This window comes from Poromitra crassiceps (assembly GCF_964638095.1).
Source record: "Poromitra crassiceps genome assembly, chromosome: 8".
In the NCBI taxonomy this organism is placed as follows: Eukaryota; Metazoa; Chordata; class Actinopteri; order Beryciformes; family Melamphaidae; genus Poromitra; species Poromitra crassiceps.
In genome coordinates this window covers 34,062,932-34,084,025 of record NC_139629.1, presented here as the reverse complement: position 1 = coordinate 34,084,025, position 21,094 = coordinate 34,062,932, and the positions used below count along the sequence as shown (strand labels likewise).

The 21,094-nt window shown below is 43.6% G+C and overlaps 1 protein-coding gene across 1 annotated transcript in view; it reads right to left on the bottom strand.

The window, feature by feature from the left end:
* LOC310780667 (chemokine-like protein TAFA-1) overlaps positions 1 to 8,912 on the bottom strand; it is a gene marked incomplete at both ends in the record, with an annotated part of 26,686 nt that extends 17,774 nt beyond the window's left edge. The window contains one exon of the mRNA XM_083641183.1: positions 8,768 to 8,912. Coding sequence (XP_083497309.1) covers positions 8,768 to 8,912 — 145 coding nt within the window. The remainder of the gene's footprint in view (positions 1 to 8,767) is intronic.
* Between the last annotated feature and the right edge of the window lie 12,182 nt (positions 8,913 to 21,094).

Below are 21,094 nucleotides of genomic sequence, written 5' to 3'. Positions count from 1 at the left end.
AATTACCTTGCTTATTTCTCATAGGCTCCCTCCCTTGGAACCAATTAGGAAGTTGAGATGCTTCTTTTCAATTTAATGAGCTCTAAGTAATGATTATGAATTTCATAATCCTGCCAAGCATTTAAAATCGGGCTGGTGGAACCACAAAGGCAATGCCATATAAAATGATCTTTCAAGCATAATTCCCATTCCGCCACAATAAATATTCCTTTCACTCAGAAAATTGAAAAATGAGGAAATGAGCTCCCATTTTCACCATTATAAACACGGAGGATGGATTAATTCAAGTCATTCTTGGTTCCCCATGCTGATAAAGTTTTGTGGGGGGAGTGAGGGAAGTTCGGTCTCCATTTGTACGCCATTAGACACATGCAATATCTCTTAGAAGAATCTACTGGCCCAGTTCTGACCATGCTTCTCACAACTGGGCCACAAAGTGGACAAAATCTAAATTCCACTAACAATGGCCGCAACAGCAGTGACAAAATCCCATCCATTGTCTAAGGAACAGGGGAGCAGCCGAGAGTCAACACATTATGAAAAGCCCCCCAAATCCAAAAAGCCACTCCGAGGGGGAGTGAATGCCCTGTGACATGAAAAGTTATCTTGCTATCTTTTTTTGGTTCGATTGTGTGGCAGAGCATCCCCCCCCCCTTCCCCCATCCCCAGTGGGCTAGATGGGGAGCTAGACAGTATCACTCTTTAGCTTGGCAGAGAGCAAATTTAGCTGGAATAATCCAGCAGCATACAAGACAATATAGTCCACTGTTTTCATAGTGAGACTTCACTGGCGAGTTTTGGCCTTCTGTATTTCATGATATACTATTCACAATGTGCACATAAGCCAGTATTCATTCTTTCTTCTTCTTCTTCTTCTTCTTTTCAAACATTGTTGACCATGTTGTTGACCCATGGTTCCATTTCAATTTAAAGGTGTCGTATGTCATTTTTGGCAGCATCTAGTGGCGGAATCAAATGAACGCATTTGACAGAAATCGAATAATATTCAAAAGTTTGTTTTAATTAGTGTATATAATCCCATGAAAATAAGAATGATTGTGTTCTCCTTAGCTTAGAATGAGCCCTTTATATGCACATATAGGAGCGGATCCCTCACACGGAGGCCGCCATGTTGGATTCAATGTAATTATATTCAGTTGGTTGCAATCTGCAACCTCACCACTGCCGCTAAAAACCACCCACTGCACCGTCGAATCGAAATGGAACAATGGCCACACACTGTAGCCCAACACAGGCTTGTGCAACGACCATAAATAACACTGAAATCAGCAATTAGACTACTCTCAAGTGAAGTGATGATGGAATCCATTCTCTAAAACCTGTTCCAGCACAATGGAATGTTTTGATTATCTAGCGGGGGGAAGGGGGGGGGGGGGGGGGGCGGGTAATTAACCGACATCATTTTAAGTGCTGTCACTGTGCAGGGCTGTAACTCAATGGGAGGCCAGCAGGTGTCATGGTTTAAGGGGCTGTCTCCCAGTGGTGTAGCACATGTTAATAATATGCATAAATATGCACTCACCGTATTGTAAAGTGCAGATAAAAGTAGCACTGCTAAAAGTCCTCCGCTCCTTGTTTTACCCAGACACAATTCATCGTAATGAAAGTTTAATAGTAATTACAGCTAACGGCATCGTTAGAAATTAATTAATATGAAAAATTGAATTGTCATCCATAAAATAGGCTAATTACTCATTTTCAAAAGTGTTTAAATACTACAGATAGTTCACAGCGGCTCAGTTTGGCACACTGACTTACCGAGCAGCACCAATGTTACCAATGTATTGATTTAGTTTTGGATTTTGCACAGAGCGTTTTTAATGAGACGGCGCCAATTTGATCCATTTTCACTAATGGAAGAACGGTATGTAAGAGCAGAACCATTTCTGATTTAAACCAAAATGAAAACATTTTATCGGGAGTCAAGGATCCAGAGTCAACTAACCTTCAGCTGTCACAATAACAACAAGCAAATTGCTGCTGACTCGTTTACGAAAAACACTCAAACTACAGTATAGAGTGAAGCCAAATGTGTTGCAGTAACTTTCAGCATTCATTCCCCAGTGGTAAATACAAAATAGCCTCCTTTAAGCTGATGGATTCTTGGAGAAACACTTGGCTAAAGGCCACATAGTGCATGGTCCTAGTGCCCTAACATGCTTTTTTTTTTTTTTACGCATGGGGATCGTGATGAGTGCCTGGCCAAGGCAAGGAACAGCTGGCCCAGTCACGAGAGAGAAAAAACGGGCTAATTAATTAAGCTGTGGGCCACAGAAATTCATTTTGTATACGAGCGTTGTGACCACAAACCATAGCCCCCTGCACAGAACTGGTTGAACAACTTCAATTTAACACGCTGTTTAAACAAATATCCACAAGCTGAGAAGAGTCTCGCTTTTATGAATAATTCATAGAATGAAAGAGGAAAGAAATGGAAAACAGTGAAATCTGTAAAGCCTATTTGTAGCTCTGAGCATACAGTCATAATTAGGCTGCTGTTTGTCCATAGTTTCATTTAATGTACGTAACATTTTTGTGTTTAGGGCTTTAGCCAAGGAAATGTCACAAATTGTTTATTATTGGAAAAATATAAGGTACAACACCAGCTGAGTGAGCTTTTGCAGAGTGAATCCACTGTGGATTACAGACAAGGAGAAGTGGTGGTGTGTGCAGAATGGTCAGTGGTCCTCAGGTTCTCCAGATCTCCAAAGCCAGTGTGTCGGTCGGTCCTTAGGGGGGTCACTGTGGCGTGTGTGGAGACTAGAGCAGCAGCATTGAGACAAAGTGGGTCTGGCGAGCTGCAGGTGGGGAGGAGGGGGGCCGGTGCTGAGGCTGCACGCCACTTCCCATCGACACTGCAGCGGAGCTGGGATGAAAAACTAGTGAGAGCAGGGTTGAGAGGAGGGACTATAGGGAGGGGCGGAGGGAGATGTAAGTCAAAATAATGTGCCTCCAGGATGAATTATATAAGGCTATTAAACTGTCAGTGTCTAAAACCGTGCGTGGAGGGATGCAACCTTTGTTTGTGACAGCCGAAAATCTATTTCCCATGTTTGTTCCTTTGTGAGCTGCCAGCGAGTGCTTTTCCTTTGTTGGAGAGTTAAAAAAATAAAATAAATCTGGATCCTTCACTTCTCACTCAAGCTCATGAAGATACAAGTGGGATTTAAATGCGATGTTCATCCTGGGAATAAAACGAAACAAGGCATATTCCTACTTTATGTTACTGTTGCTTATAAAAGACACATCTCGGAGAGGCGCTGACGACGCTGGTAAAGGAGGATAACTGGATGGAAGACTCTCATAGCACGGGGAGGACAGTGTGAGGCTCATGTGTGAGGATGGAACGCAGACTGTGAGTGAGGAATTTCCGTGTAAAGTCAGAGAAAAGAAAAAAAAAGAGAATATAGAGTGGATACTTAGTGGTTAATTCAAGCCCATTACCGCTGGTCACATGCTGTCCCAGTGTTGCTGCTATGTGTCATATCTCTTTATACGCCGTTAGTTATAGCTGAGCACATTTACAGCAACAGAGAGCTAGAGAGTTCTGTGGCTGCATTGTGTTTGGAATAGACGACCTTTCACTAGTGAATGGGTTGGGCCGCGCCGGGGCCGGCTGCGTGTGTGGGAGGAAGTTCATGGGAGTGAGGCCCACCTCAGGCTGTCACTATATTATACACTTTGTGTGTTACTCCTCCTCCCCGCTAACACCTCCACACGCTGCACCGAGCGCCGCCACCGATGGCACTATTTCCTCGGAACTGGAAGGGCCACACTGCCAGGCTGTTGATTTAATTATAGGCCTATTCACTATTCAAGGTGTTTGGAATCAAAACGTCCTTCGTGCCCCCTTTGCAATGAAGTTTACATTACAGCCGCTACCAAATAGCATGCAGCATTTCAGATGTGTTCCCGCCGATCGTTTAGGGCGATAAGTCAAAGAGATGCAATTTGTGAGATATGCGTGTTACAGCTTGTTTTTATGTCTTGAGCAGACTGATACGCTTTTTTTTATTATGATTATTTCTCTTTTTATTTTTTACATTTCAAATATTCTTTTGGAGTATAGGGACATGTTTTGGTGGGGGGGGCGGGAAAGTGCGTGACCCTCAAATCGAAATCTCTGCCCAGCACTTTATGGATAGACGACGACGACAAACACAATCTGTTCTGCTTTGTGCACCGTTCATGCTCTTTGCACTGAATAAATGAATTGAATATTGAATCTTGAAATACATCACCTTATGAATCATATCGCACCGCAGAGAGAGAGAGAGAGAGAGAGAGAGAGAGAGAGAGAGAAAGAGAGAGCTACACTGCCTGTGCCAGAGAAGCAGAGAACAGCCCTAAGCATATCTGAGAGAGTGGCAGGCACCACTCTGTAAGTACAGCTGTACGGGGGGGGGGGGGAGCAGGGGCACCGTGTCTGAATACACAAGCAGCGACTCAGGGCCAGGTCATCCATCTACTGGACTTTTGGACACATGTTCTTGGCAATAAGGCTGCTGCCAACATGTCGGTGCAACATCATGCCCTGTTCTAATCAATTATTATGGTGACAACACACTGCTGCATTGCTGTTGGTACATTTGTAATCTGCCTGTCTCCTATAGCGACTGCAGATCTTTATGCCATTGAATACTACAGGCTTTTTTATTGGAAGCAAGCTAATGATTTATTTGTTTTAGTGACATACTGTACTGCACACTTGATGTGAAAACCCAGAGTCTATCAGTCTGACCACTAATATTCTGGGACAGATGGCCAATATTTCGGACAATTTTGAATATTTCGTGGACGTCCCGCCCCTCTTTACAGTCCGACGACGTCTCTTATGCATCTATTTATTATTATTATTATTATTATTATTATTATTATTATTATTAGCCGAAATGTCGTCTGGACCTACAATTGCTCAGCTTGAACTCCATTCTCACATAATTTCTTTTAAATTATCCCCCCCCCCATTTTTTATCCCCCATTAGTGCACATTTTTTATTGATTTATCCTGGTTGCTGCTCCACCCTCTGCCGATCTGGGGAGAGCCGAAACTGGTTCCTCCGAGACATGGGCAGTTAGCCAGCCGCTTCTTTTCACCTGACAGGGGAAGCTTCACCGGTAGGACATAGCACGTGGGAGGATCACGCTATTCCAACGAGTTCCCCTCCCTCCGAACAGGTGCGCCGAACGACCAGAGGAGGCACCACTTCAGCGACCAGGATATTGCATGTTTTGGTGAGGGGTTCCTACATTATATGAAGGAAACCGCCAGGGGAGCACGGGGAGAACATGCAAACTCCACACAAAAAGGCCCCTGTTGACGACCCCACCCGGGCGGTGGGCACTCACTCCTTCAGCGCTCACAGCGTCCCAGGTGGGAATCGAACCCAGGACCTTCTAGCTGTGAGGCGACAGCGCTTACCACTGAGCCACCGTGCCCCCCATCCTCGCGTCATTTCGACTGTAAACAATAACCACAACTCACGGAAGCGGAAGACTTGGAGCGGACATCCACTATACAGCGGAAACAATCTCATCTGTTGCCCTGATGTGGACTAAATTAAGGGTCCTTGATATGAAAAAGGTTGAGAATCACTGGCCTAGGGGACCTAGATCTTGAGCACCCCTCTCTCTTTAAATAATAGAGAGCCCCAGGGATGACGTATTTTTGTAGGCTGAATGCGGAAGTCCCGAACTTCCTGGTTCTTCACTGTTTCTGTCTATGGGATTTTTGAATGGGTTTTTGGCGCGATGCTTCAAATAATGTCTGTGGGCAATGCAAGTTTAATCAAACGCGAACCAAGGTTCAGCGGGATAATCTTCACACATGAGGACCACTTTCATGAGTTTTGTAGCGTAAATGCGAGCCCTAGAAGTAAAAAGCTCGAGCTAAGCTAATCCAGAACTACACACTGTCGCATAGGCTTCCACGTCACGTCAGCACTCAACCTGGAGTGTTGTTGATGTGTGCATTGATTACCCCGGGCTGAACGGGGCTGAACCAGGTGAGGGAAAGATATTTCCGTGTTCGTCCTTTGAGTGGTGACGTTATTGACGTACAGTATATATCCCCATCGACTCAAAAGTGTAGTCTCATTTAGCCGTTTGCTAGCTAGCCACCCTTTTAACGGAACATAAAAGCTTCAAAACTCATAAAAGTGGTCCTCGTGTGTGAAGATGATGTTACTAAACACTGGTTCGCGTTTGATTAAGCCAGCGTTGCCCAGAGAGATTATTAGAAGCATCGCGCCAAAAACCCATTCAAAACTCCCATAGGCGAAAACTGTGAAGAACCAGGGGTGTTAGCATCGATGATTTCCGGACTCGTTCCTGGGGCTCTCTATGACATAGGCCTGAATAAATAGCCTATAATAAACAAACCAACCTAAATGTGCAGGCTATCCTTGTTTACTTTTGTGGTAATTCGATAACAGACCACAGATGCAATTTGATTTGAGGCAAGTGATAATCATCATCCTATAATGTGTCTTATGTCAGACCTGCATCAGTGCAGATGGATTCATCAACAGTGACCTGGTATCAGTTGATCATTTAAATTTAATTTATATATTTGTGCTTCTGTTCTGTGGCGATATAACGGTGATATGACCATCTATACTTTTCTATGGTACTTTCCTGTGAAATATGCACCGCGGCACGGGGAGAAAATAGATGAGAAGGGCTAAAGTGGAGCTGATACAGAGCTCCGCTAGCGGCTCGCCGTGTCCGGTGTGAACCACCCGGTCCGTTAAGATGGGAGCTGGAGCCGTGACGTGTGAATGGAGGAGGTGCCTTCCCCTGCAGTTATCTACCACGTATTTGTAAAACAAAATCACTGAAGTGAAAGTTCTGTCACAAAACTTTATTGTTACATATCCCTGTGCATTTTTATGTGGTATATACTCAAATCCTGGAGCTTTCCTAGTGGGTATACTGTGAATCAAGTAGTATCACGTAGACTATGTATCACATAGACCTGTGGTTCTCAAAGTGGGGTCTGCGGACCCCTTGAGGGGGTTCCGGGGGGCAAAAAGGGTAATCAAATATATTATCAGATGGGGGGCCCCTGGAACAAAATCGTATCAAATGGGGGTCCGTGGTCTAATTTGTGTCGTCTCGTTTGGTCCTTGACGCGAAAAGGTTTTGAGAACCACGTGACGCAGACCGACACCGTTGCACTGGACTGTAATGTTACCGGGGTCACCATTTTGCAGCTCCAAATGTATTTGTCAGTATATGTGTGATTGACTGGCTTTTATAAACACTGTCTCCCCCACAGACCCGCGATTCTATTGGCAAGGAAGGGACACAAGTGATCTGTAGCCCTCTGTAATCTCAATTTCCTCTGGTCCCAGCGCTCACCGTGAACTTGTGGCATTTCACTGGCTTTCATGATTGACCCGATGGTCTGCAACCAACGGCCTTCTTGCCACCAATCCATGACCCGTCAACCCCAATCCTCCCAGCAATCCACCAGGCGCACAACACAGAGCCCAGAACAAATGTCCCGGTGTCAGAATCCATCCACACAGCCATCCCCATCCTGCTCTCATAAAACTGGCATCTCATTTATCCCGAGTCAGGACCAAAAGCCATATATGGTAAATGGAATGACAGGGTATTTGCACTTTTAGTAGCAAGAGGATCCAGAGGGATCTGAATTGTACGATTTGAACTCCCCCCCATCCCCCCCTCGCCGCCCCAAGAGGGAGCCGAATGCACATTTGAAATATTAATTCCATTTCCTTCTTCCTCTCTCTTTTTTTGACACGAGACCACTGTCTACAAAATATCCTATCTGTTTTGCGTGGCATTTGTTCACCTCCAGTACCCATGGGCCGACGCGGGTAATGAAATGAAGCTGTTGGAACATGAAGTCTTCTGACTCACTGTATTGTAGTTTTGTTGACTAGACCCCCTCGCTGATAGGCTGAAGGTGCACCGGTGCATGGAGGGAAATAACAGGCACACAGACAGAGGGCCTGCACACTTTATGCAGACAGCCACTCCCTCTGAAGTTCTAACCGCATCTTCTGCCGAAGCCTGAGAGAGACCAACTTTTTTTTTTCTTTTTTTCTTTTTTTACGATATCTGTAACTCATATCTGCCCGCAGAAAACAAAAGTTCCACTGAAATTTTTCGATCAGATTCTATTCAGTTCAATTTCACAGAGGAACCGAATCACACAAATCAAAGATGAGGGAAATTACTGTAGCATGAATATCAACTGTAATGGCTCAGGAGGGGAAAGTGCATGTGGCAGTTATGGCAGTTATTACTGTCTGTCTCTGCGATCTTCAGTACATCAATCGCTGCGTTATCAAGGCAAAAATCTTAATCGTAATGAAAAACAGCCGCTGTGTGATCTGCTTGCTAAGTAACTATTTATTAATGCAACCTTAATGCATTAATGAGTTGAATGACTTCATCAAATCCTGATGGAAATATAAGTACAGCACTCCCATTTTCAGAGCAAGATAAAAAGTGTTATTTCCTCCAAGCTTGTAACAGCAATTTAACAGTAAACAACCAAACCCAGCGTGCCACAACAACAACAGCATTGCACTCAAGGGGCAATGGCCATTTCCCCCTAACACACACTTATCAAGCCATTCATCTACTGTCAGTAATATCAGCTGCAATAACCCCAGCTTTTCTGCTGGGGTAATTTGTGAAGTTGCATTAACCAGATGGTGCACACCACCACCAGGAGTGACAGTAGTAGTGTGGTCGGATTAAGACTCACCAATCATGTGAATGGTGGTCCGTCCTGGCCTGGTGGTCCCATGATGCTGCTGGATGGTGTCGTAGAACGTGGCCTGACACAGCTGAATGGCAGTCACACTGACCCAGAGGCACAGGCAGAGCAGCCAGGACATGACAGGACACATCTGCTAAGGGCCAGGAGAGGTGGAGTCAAACACAAACTACATCATGTATACTCAACCTATGACGCAAAACACCCCAAAACAACATCATGTATACTCAACCTATGACGCAAGACCCCCAATGCACGCACGCACGCACGCACACACACACAAACATTACAATGTTTCTTTTTCATAACAGTCACACTCTTCCAGAAACAACATTTAAAGAACATATTTTGTGCAATTGAACATTTCTCTATAATTGCCCTGATTGATCTTTTAAGTCATCAGCATATATCATTAGCATGATTACATAAGCAGGGTTGGGAAGGTTACTTTAGAAATGTAATCTGATACAATTACTAGTTACCTGTTACATTTTTGAATCAGTAATGTAATCCAAGTATCACAATATAAAAGTAATGTAACTGATTACTTTCCATTACTTCCGGATTACTTTTGAACACATTTCCTGTATTTGACTACTGGAGTCCGGGCGCATGCTCCTCATCAGGAAGACATGTTTCCAAAAAGCAGCTCTCCTCATGTCAGACTTTATGTGATGTTACAGCAGGCTTTCAGCCTATCTGGTGTCACCTGTTTCTCATTCATAAGAATATAATAACAATAATAATATTTCCATCTTCGGATTACAGTGCACTGATATGATCTGGTTTAGTCTAGTCATTTATTTTGTGGGTGCACTGGTCCTTTTTAAGAGCCAAGTGTGTTTTTTTCTCCTTTGTTCTCTTTTCTCTCTCTCTCTCTTTTGTGTGACATGCAATCACCACATGCATGATATGTGATATGACATGCATGTGATATAACATCAAACATAGAATAGACCATAAGAATAGTTCATATTTACAGTGCACAGCCACTTGGATAAATAATACTATGCAATAAATGTATTTTAAATGGTAATCCTGATAATAATGTTTTTTTTTTAACTAAATGTAACTGTAATCTTGATTACATCTTTTTTTTCTGTAGGCTAACTGTAAGGGATTACAGTTACCCTTTTTTGTATCCTGATTACATGTAATCAGTTACTTCCCAAGCAAGCCTGTATACTGTATAAGTATGAGCTCTTCGCTATTTGTTCTTCCAAGTTTGTCCTGTCTTGTCCCCGAGCCCCAGCGCGGAAAATGTGGAGTGATCCCTGTGGAGTTTTTCCATGCAGCAGATATTTCCCCTGACAGACCGACTCCCTTCTACCCCTGAGCTGTGCTCCTGCCTAAAAACTCAAATCAAACTCTAAAAAAAAGAGAGAGAGAAAAAGCAAAAATATAAGATTTGGCAAGCAGCTGGCTGCCAAGTCTTTTCTGTGTCTGGTCTGTCACTATGGGAATAATGTGACAGAGTGACACAGCAGTAATCGGAATCAAAATCAATGTTATACATTGTATGCTGTTTAGATAGGGGGGGGGGGGGGGCGAAGGAGCAACAGCAAGGCAGGCTCCCGGTTATAGCACAGGGTTTGGCTGTATGAAGGAAATAATACAACAACACATAAATGTATTCCAGCCCTCAGATATTTGAATCATTCCATGGCCACTCTATTGCAAATAACTCATGCTTGAGCTGTCAGTTGGTGTTAGATTATCACTCATCTCTTTAAATGCATTCATTTATCCGATTTCAATTAATATGTTATTGCACTCTCACTCTCTGACGACAACAAACTTTTATCAATCCTCTTTAATGTAAAAAAAAAAAAAAAAAGTGCATTCTTAACAATTAAAGCCACATATGTCCATGCACTCACTGGTATACATGCAGTATGCTCCCAGAGCATGACCGTGACATTTACACTGCAAAATACTTTGATTGATTCCTTTCAGAGTGTATCCATTGCTCTACTGTATGCATCTAAAGTGACAATGCAGCAACATAAGTTCCGTAGCTCACGAAAAGCTTAAAGGCCATTATAATTCCCAGCATATTCACTATTCTAACATATTATGCACAGGATATCAGAAAATACACAAATATACCGCACATCAACTGAGAGCATAATGGCAAAGCTCATTAGGACTCATTATGTGTGTTTATGTAAATTGCATTTTTAATGCTACAATGTGCAGAGTCCACAGAGTCCCCCCCCCCCCCGATGAAATACAGATGTATCTATTTCATGCAGAAAGCGAAATCCCTTAACAAAGGTATGAATGAAGTATTTTTCCCCCCAGAGCAGAAATTAGAGAGAGAGAAAAAAAAGTCTTACCTGATCAACCCAAGCAAGAGTATATAAATATCTCAACAGAATGACTTAAATCCACCCATGATGCTGCTCATGCTGCTCCAACCTCCAACAACTCTGGGAATCTGGCTCAAGGAGGGAACCCCACTGACTCTGCCTCCCTCCTCCTCGCTGCTCCACCACACTTTGATAGCAACAGTCCACTGCTTCACAAATGACAGTCAAGCCGGAGTGAAGGAATCAGATTTACAGCTCTTTCAATTCACCCCTTTGAAAGATCACCGCTGTCCCTTGAGGAGCTGCTGCTGCTGCGACTGACACAGAATTCATTTGCTCCCTTTGCATTTTATAGGCACGTGCGCCGCGGAGTGCTCCTTAATTAACTGTAGTGGAATCTCTCCTCTCGCCGCCTGCATCCTTCCAGTGAGAGGCAGCCTCTGAGCATCCGCGCTGTGTCCCCCCACCCCCCCCTCAGCGAGCACTATATAAGTAACCAATGTTCCTCCACACCGCCTGGCTGGGAGTAAAGACTGGAGGAGCCTATCACATGTCTTACAGCCAGACCGCCTCTGGATTGGATTCCACCTGATCATTATAGGTTCTGTCAAATGCAAATCAGTTCGACTGGCACCACTCACATAGCTGTGACCACCTGATTCAAAATTTATTTACATTTAAAATGGATTCTCTTTATCTCTTGAGGCTAGGTTTCTTTTTATCTGGTTCCCTTTCTAACGTCATTTTCCACCCTGCAAGTACAGGTAACTGTCTTATACACATAACTGCCTTATACACGTAACTGCCTTATACTGTACACATAACTGCCTTATACACATAACTGCCTTATACACGTAACTGCCTTATACACATAACTGCCTTATACACATAACTGCCTTATACACATAACTGCCTTATACACGTAACTGCCTTATACACGTAACTGCCTTATACACATAACTGCCTTATACACATAACTGCCTTATACACGTAACTGCCTTATACACATAACTGCCTTATACACATAACTGCCTTATACACATAACTGCCTTATACACATAACTGCCTTATACACGTAACTGCCTTATACACGTAACTGCCTTATACACATAACTGCCTTATACACATAACTGCCTTATACACATAACTGCCTTATACATGTAACTGCCTTATACACATAACTGCCTTATACACGTAACTGCCTTATACACGTAACTGCCTTATACACGTAACTGCCTTATACACATAACTGCCTTATACACGTAACTGCCTTATACACATAACTGCCTTATACACATAACTGCCTTCTACACATAACTGCCTTCTACACATAACTGCCTTATACACATAACTGCCTTATACACGTAACTGCCTTATACACGTAACTGCCTTATACACATAACTGCCTTATACACGTAACTGCCTTATACACATAACTGCCTTATACACGTAACTGCCTTATACACATAACTGCCTTATACACGTAACTGCCTTATACACGTAACTGCCTTATACACATAACTGCCTTATACACATAACTGCCTTATACACATAACTGCCTTATACACATAACTAACTGCCTTATACACATAACTGCCTTATACACATAACTGCCTTATACACATAACTGCCTTATACACGTAACTGCCTTATACACGTAACTGCCTTATACACGTAACTGCCTTATACACGTAACTGCCTTATACACATAACGGCCTTATACACGTAACTGCCTTATACACATAACTGCCTTATACACATAACTGCCTTATACACATAACTAACTGCCTTATACACATAACTGCCTTATACACATAACTGCCTTATACACGTAACTGCCTTATACACATAACTGCCTTATACACATAACTGCCTTATACACATAACTGCCTTATACCGGTAACTGCCTTATACACATAACTGCCTTATACACATAACTGCCTTATACACGTAACTGCCTTATACACGTAACTGCCTTATACACGTAACTGCCTTATACACATAACTGCCTTATACACATAACTGCCTTATACACATAACTGCCTTATACACATTGGAAGATTAATACAATTCTTAAGCCCCCCCATGAGGAATCGAAGCGATTATTTTTAGGGACAATAATTTGAAGGGGAAGAACAAACAAACAAACAAACAAACTAACTAACAAAGAAACAAAGAAACAAACAAACTAACAAAGAAATAAACAACCCGTTGTGTGTGGTTGGTGACAGGTTAGGGAAGAAACACACCTTTGCATGTTAAGCTGTAGGAAATTGGGAGCCCCCCCCCTGTGCGGCGAGTCTTTCCTTAACGATGGTGCCCGTCCAGGCTGTGGGTAACGCTCACATACAGTGGAGGTATTCATCAGCCTATGATGGAGATTTAATGGCGACCTCAGGAGAGGAGGGGAGGCGAGTGCTGTTCCTCAGAATAAATCAGCCCTGATCAGTATGGGTGAGAAATTGTCCTGTCCCCTCCTCCATCCCCGCTATATACCTTCACTAGCTATATACCTTCACTAGCTATATACCTTCACTAGCTATATACCTTCACTAGCTATATACCTTCACTAGCTATATACCTTCACTAGCTATATACCTTCACTAGCTATATACCTTCACTAGCTATATACCTTCACTAGCTATATACCTTCACTAGCTATATACCTTCACTAGCTATATACCTTCACTAGCTATATACCTTCACTAGCCGTGTCATTGGTGTCTGGATTTTTTTATTTATTTTTTTTATTTTTTATCGCCGGCATGCAGAACATGCGCCCAAGGCCTGCAGCAGCGCGCACACCGCCATCACAATGACATGAAGACTTCACATTATTTATTTTGATGGTTGCTCAGGGAAAAGACAGGAGGGTGCATTCCAGATTCAGGAAGGGGCTGAAGAATAACAAGGGTGAGTGAGGAGAGCGACAAACTGCTTGAGATGTAGACACAGTACAGCACTCGGGCACTAAAGTTCCACAGTCTGAGGGCTTTTTGGCATGGTCAGACTCCCTGGGATGGAGGTTTGGGACATAAAAAAAAAAAAGAAAAAAAGAAACCACTTCTGAAGACGAGGCCATCGTTTGTTGCAGACAGATACAGAATGTGCCCTTAACTTTATTCAGCACATCTGTTTCACAGGGGAGGCTGGTGTCAGGACATGGGGAGGCTGGTGTCAGGACATGGGGAGCCTGATCACAGACTGAGGTTGTGGGAGAAATCTCTTAGTTGGTTGGTTATGAACATAACCCGGGTTCTATGAATAATAGCGAGGTGTCTCTCTCGCTATTGTTGCGCATCACCTCATGGTACCTCCACAGAAACCCTACTCTATCTCACTACGTCCATCCTGATTCGCTGGTGGCGGCGCATGTCCCGTGGGTTCGTATACCCCCCAGCATGAGAGGGACACGGCATTACGATAAGCCATGCAGGCCAGGGTTGTCTGGCGAGATTTTATTTTTTTATTTAACCTTTATTTAACCAGGCAAGTCATTAAGAACAAATTCTTATTTACAATGGCGACCTGACAAAAGGCAAGCCTCTTGAGGGAGAGGGGGTAGGGTGAGATACCTCACTCATATTACTCATAGAACGGGGGTTATGTTCATAACCCTAGGTTCTATTTCATGATATTCTCTCTGTGTCTCACTATTGGGATATACAGTAGCAGATGCCAGACAAGCTTATCCAGCCTCCAGCAACCCACAGAGGAGAAGTCTTTGTTCCAGCAAAGACTCCAAGACCGCACGTGCCACGCATGGGGCTGAGACGTCCAGCATATAGAACCGAACCAAAGTGAGACGCGAGGACCAACTCACCACCAAACAGAGAGAAACGAATATAGTCGAATTGTGAGGCTTTGCTATTGATCTTCAGTCTTGTGGAAAGGGACATTTTGACTTCAAATGACATCAAACTTCACATTCCATAAAGGTTCATCAAGATCTATAACACCACTTTAATCTCGCTTCCCATCTCCGTTTTGCGCTGCAGGAGAGAGTCTGGCTGTACTGGCTGGCACTCTGGTCTAGCGGGGGGAAAAGGCTCTGTTATCTTTACAACCATCCACCGTACCAAGCAAGTACCAAGCAGGCCTGGTGTATTATTGCACAATCCAAATCTTTGTCAAAACTTGCCATTTTCAGCATGTAGGTTGCTAGCTTGCTAACTAGCGTTGTTGTTTCAGCCATTTGAGAGCGACACGCAGGTAGTGGAAGGGGATTTCCGTTTGCTCCGACTGAAATGGTCGGAGCCAATGACAGAGCTTATCCCCACAGCCTGCCTCCAGTAAGTCAGACTAGCATAGTTCAACTTCATGAATAGATCTCTCATTTCTGGGAATACTGAACTAAATAGGGGGGTTCCTCTGCCTTTCCGAAGCCCTGCCACTCCGAACGTTAACTTCCATTATTCGGACTGGCGGTCGTTCACCTTAGAAGCCGCAATGCCGACCTTAGGTTTAGGCGTGGGGGTGGGAGAGGTTAGGTTTTGGGTTAGGGTCTGGGGGAGGTTAGGTTTAGGCATGGGGGGAGGTTAGGTTTGGCGTGGGGGCTGGGAGAGGTTAGTGAAAAACGGGGAATATAGACCCCCTTTCTGAGTGCCGATATTTCGGAGTGGCAGCACGTCGGAGTGGCAGCATGTAACCCTAAATAGGTACGTCATAATGTGATAAAGGGGTTACTCCAGGAAAATACTGACGACCCTGGATCCCTCCCCCCCCCCCCCCCACACACACACACACACAGTGTCGATCACTAATGGGTGATGGATGTTGTGGTCATACTGTGGCGGCGTGTGGCCAAACCACGTCAGAATTGACAAGGTTTACAGTTTATTGAATTATTCCGGGTATAATTTACATGTTAAGTCATGGGAACCTTCAAAGCTACGCTACTTCAAAGGTAAGACGGCCAAATTGATATGTAAGAAGATCAATATGACGCACTTCACTCGCTGCGCTTGCTTTGATTCTTTGTATGAGCTACAGCTTTATTGTGATACATAATACTGGACCATTCTTTACAGAAATAGCAGGTAAGGTAAACATTACAAAACTGACCTTGCCCTTCCTAATACATATTTTGCATTGACTTCTCCAAGGTTCATTACAGGTTACTGCATTACTGGAATCCTTGGTGTATCTGCTTTCTTTACAAATCCCTCTTGTCTCTAACAATTGGATCTTCAATAATAACAAATTTGGACCCCCAAACCCCCCCCCCCCCCCCCCCCAAAAAAAAGACACTATGATGAGTTGAAACTTTCATGTGCTTCCAATACTGTATGTTTCAATGAGCCACAATGGAATCCCTCTCTGTACATAAATTAATGTCTACAGCCAACCCAGTCTCACCCCATTCTTTTCATTTTAAGGTTCTGGTGACCACTTTTAGGGCCTTGCATGGGGAAGCTCCCTCGTACATTTCCGACCTCCTCCAGCCCTTTGCTACCAGCCGGTCACTGAGGTCCTCCGACCAGGGGCTCCTGGTCGTACCCCGGACCAGGCTCAAAACAAAAGGTGACAGCGCTTTTAAAACGGTAGCTCCAAAGCTTTGGAACGCTCTCCCCCTGGACCTAAGAGCCTCTGCCTCTGTGGATATTTTTAAGAGACAGCTAAAGACCTTTCTGTTCCGGCAAGCCTTCGGATAAGCGGTTATTATTGTTTATGTTCCCTGTGTATTTTATCATGTATGTATCTTGTTCATCGTTGCTTCTTATGCTTTTTACCTCACTGTTTACTTCAACTCTGTTTCTCTGTAAAGCACTTTGTGACCTCGTGCTGTGAAAGGTGCTATAGAAATAAAGAATTACTTACTTACTTACTTACCCCATGCCATTGCGTACTGTACAAATAACGTTCGGTTACACGGTTACATGGTAAGCTTGGTTTCTCTAAAGGGGAGATTGTCTCCCAATTACAGATTTCATACGATCTGGATAAGAGCGGTGATGACATCATCTTCGACAATCGACACACCTGACACAGCCCGTGTGCTTGAATAAATATGACTATAAAATAATATCAATATAATATCAATAATATAATAATATCAGTGCATCCCTAAATTTAGCTCAAACATCAGCTTGGACTCAAGGATGAATTGATTCAATTTTGGTGGATAAAGGTCAAAGGTCAAGGTCACTTTGGCCGCATCTGTTCCATCAAGGAAGCGGGCCGGGGCTAGGTAAAAGAGGCCATAGCTAGGGATAGGAAGGTCGTAGAGAGTCGGGATTCGAGGGGTGTGTAAGGGGAGTGGCTAGGAGGTCTGGGTGGTGGGAAGGGGCATGGTGAGGGAAAGGGGCGGAGCTAGGAAAAAGGGGCCATAGCGCTAGGGATAGGAAGCTCGTAGAGGTTCAGGGTTCGAGTGGGGGCTAGAGAGAGTAGCTAGGGGTGTGTGGGTGGTGGGAGGGAGTGTGAGGGTCAAGGAGGGTGGGGCTGGGAAAAAAGGGCCTGTAGTTAGGGATACGAAGGTCATAGAGTCGGGATTCGAGGGGTGTGTATATATATGTATATATATAATTATATATCTGATATAACTTGCCCTTTCATAGTCCACAGTAAATTTATTGTGAAATTATGCTGATTTAAAACAATATACATGCCACTGAATCTATAACATCCATCGTCTTTGTAATGCAACACCGTGCATACATCAAATCACAATGATTTCCTGAGCTGCACACCGATGGTTTCTGTCTGAAGAAGGTTCATGCACTGCTGATTCAACGAGTTCCTCCCTGAACGCCTCTGACGGCTGCTCACCCAAATACTAACCCTGAGAAAAAGAAGAAGAGATGTTTGTGGAGTGTTTGGAAGAGTTGGCTCCCAAATCTAAAATGGTCAGTACAGATATGGCCATGAGGCCAGTAGCCCCCACAAGCCTTTTGGTCAGGGTGTTGCATGCCTCCACTGATGGGCCTTTCAGGGAGATGCTAGAGGGAGAGCGTGTTCTCCTCACTTTAGGACATGAAGAAGATGCAAAATCCTGTCTTTTACAAATGACTGACAGTATATGTGTAACCTTAATGCATGTCCACATCTGTGTGGGATTTTCTTTTCCAAATGGCATGCCTATGAGATAAGGAGGCGCTGGTATTTTGTGCTGAAGGTTGCTAAGAAATGTCAATAAATCTTGGCGCTTCACAGGAAAGCCGAGGGACTGAGATCTTGCCTCTGTGAGAAGTCTCAGGATGGAACAACCTAACCTAACCCCTTTAGCTATGCCTCCGCTTGTCATAGCAGGAATCACACAAGGCTTTGGTGCCCCGAAAAATGCATGACATTTTAAGATGATATTACTGCTGATTAAAATGACATGCCCTGGAGGCAATTTTTTTTAAATATTTTTTATCAGACACAAAGAACATGTCACGCTGTAGATCATGTCACGCATCACAACTCTTTTTGAACAGCGATGGAGACGGGGGAGATCCTAGATAAAAGTCATAGATTTCTACAGGGCATCCAGGCTGCAATTTCATAAAAATCCTCAGAATCACCACCATTCACAAGAGCTATTTTGTTGCATCGCTGTGACACACACAAGAGAAGAGGTGTGACAACAGCCCTAAAGATTCAATAAAAGATGGAGACATCATCTTGTTGTTGACATAAGAATCCAAATCTCTTTTCTCTGAGGTTGATAAATCACTGCCAATAAATTACCTTCCAGGAAGGTGCAGTGAAATAGTGAGGTGATGTCTTTCAAATTGTCCATTTGCATTTTCATTGAGTGTTTTTGTTTTTCTGCAGCAATCTCGGCTCCTTTCCTGCAAAAGGTCAACGGGGAAACGGTCGGTGTCTATCTGCATGAGCCGCTTCTCAAGTTCAGCCAAGTAAGAAATAAGATTATCTTTATTGAAGGCAAACGGAGAAAACTGGCCTTTGAATCTGATTCGGTAGAGTATTAATATCTTAGTGGGGGGAAATCAGCTCAAACTTGCTATTAAAATAACTGAAGTCTCGAGCTGGATGTTTTTCAATTTACTGAGCCCCTCATGTTTAATGGAAATGGACTGTCTCACCCTTTACATCAGTTGATCTTAACATTTAATAGATTCTTTTAAGGATATTAATCTTTTCCATTTTATCTTTGTCGGGGATAAGAGTGAGGCACATTGCTCTCGGCAGAAAACAACTCATTAACTTCCCAGACACACACAAACCCTGCTCTGAGAAAACTCAGGTGAAAAGCCTGCAAAATACTTGTTTATCCCCCTCACAGAAAATACCCAGGTTTGTTATTTCTTCAAAACAAAAAAAGTATACTCTTAAAGCTGGGAAATGCAAATCGTTTTTCTCAAATGATTTCCAAAAGTCCTATTGACATTTACCGAGTGCGCCAGTATTTTGATTCCACCATTAAGTCAAATGTCATTCGCCTGCACATGATGCAATTTTCAAAATTAACTAAGAGATCTTTGCCGTATTGCAATCAGGCAGAAAAATAGAGCCGGCGCGTAGACATTTCAACATAAGTAGCCATTCGTTTAGGCCAAACTGCTGATGACAAGCCTCCAGAGAGGAGCAGATGCTGCTGCCTGCTGGCTCTGAGCGTCACCGTTCCATTCCAGTTAACTGCCTCTGTTCCTCCAGAGATTTACTCCCCGCTCTCACAGCATCCAGGTGAGAAAAAACACCCATGTAATGGGTGGCTTTTCCCCCCCCTGCTTTTAATAATGCCATCAGCAGTGGCTGGGTTAAGTGCACCTGGTCGTATTAATCATTGCGATAATGCAGATTCCAAAGTGTGATGTGCATTACTTGCATTTGCTGTCTATAAGATTGTAGAATCAGACAGGAACACAATGAGCGGTGAATTTACAGGTTTTTTTTTAAAATTGGTCCTGAAGGCTTTTCAAAGGAAATCTAGGAAAAAATTAATTTTCTTTTGGAAGTCCTACAATCAATCATATTCATCGCCCCTTCATTGTGTCCTTCTGGCCCTGTTCATGTGGTTGACACGGCCCATTCAATTCATGTTGGCTCCCTCACGTCACACACGACAATCTCAAAGATGGCGGTTGTTCATGTAATTGAACTTGCCAGCCCTTTTCTGACGCGTATGTGTTCCTCTCCTGAGATGAAATCACATTTGCCCTTCAAATTGTTGAGATTACCACCTGCATTGAGTCAAAATGATCATTATGTTGAAGTAGCCTAACATCTGTACCGCTGCCTCAGTTTACTGTAGATGGTGGAATATGCTTCTTCATGCTATTGCTAAATATCAATATTTGTCTGAGACCAAGCATAACACAAAAGGTTATCCTTCCACACAGACTCTCAAGCAGGGGGAGGTATTGTATAAATGAATGGCTGTTATATTGGTGTAAATGTGCATATTGTGGGAGGAAATCAATGAGAGACAGACAGTCACACAGTGTGTCAAGCTCAGACGGTTTCTTTTCCACGCAGGGATTTCTATTTATTTATTTATTTATTTATTTATTCAATGTTTTATGTGCAAAGCAAATAGTATCTATCAAAACAACCCTTTGTATTATATAAAAGTGAGCAAGTGGGCAATATCTGTCTGATGATGTCATAGGCACTGATGATGTCATAGGCATTGTGGGACATCATCAGTGACATTGATGTCACCAGTGATGCGAATTTGAGCAATTGTGCACTGTGCATGCCAATAGCGCAGGCGATTGTGCGCTGTGCATGCCAATAGCGCAGGCGATTGTGCGCTGTGCATGCCAATAGGGCCGCGCAGTGGCTGAGCTGCGGGCGAGGCCTCTCAGCGGCCAAGCTGCATGCGGCGAGCCCGCGCAGCGGGCGAGCCTCCGGGGCTGAAACCCTAGTACTGGAAAGGTGCACATCACCAAGGGATTTAAATAATACTATCACCTGGCCAAGCCTGCCTTTCTAACCTCGCCTACATAGAATAATAAAACACCAACTGACCATTGAAACACTTTTGGACTGTCTAATCACTACAATTAACACACGTGCATACATTACATACATTATGTGATCATAAAAAGATAGT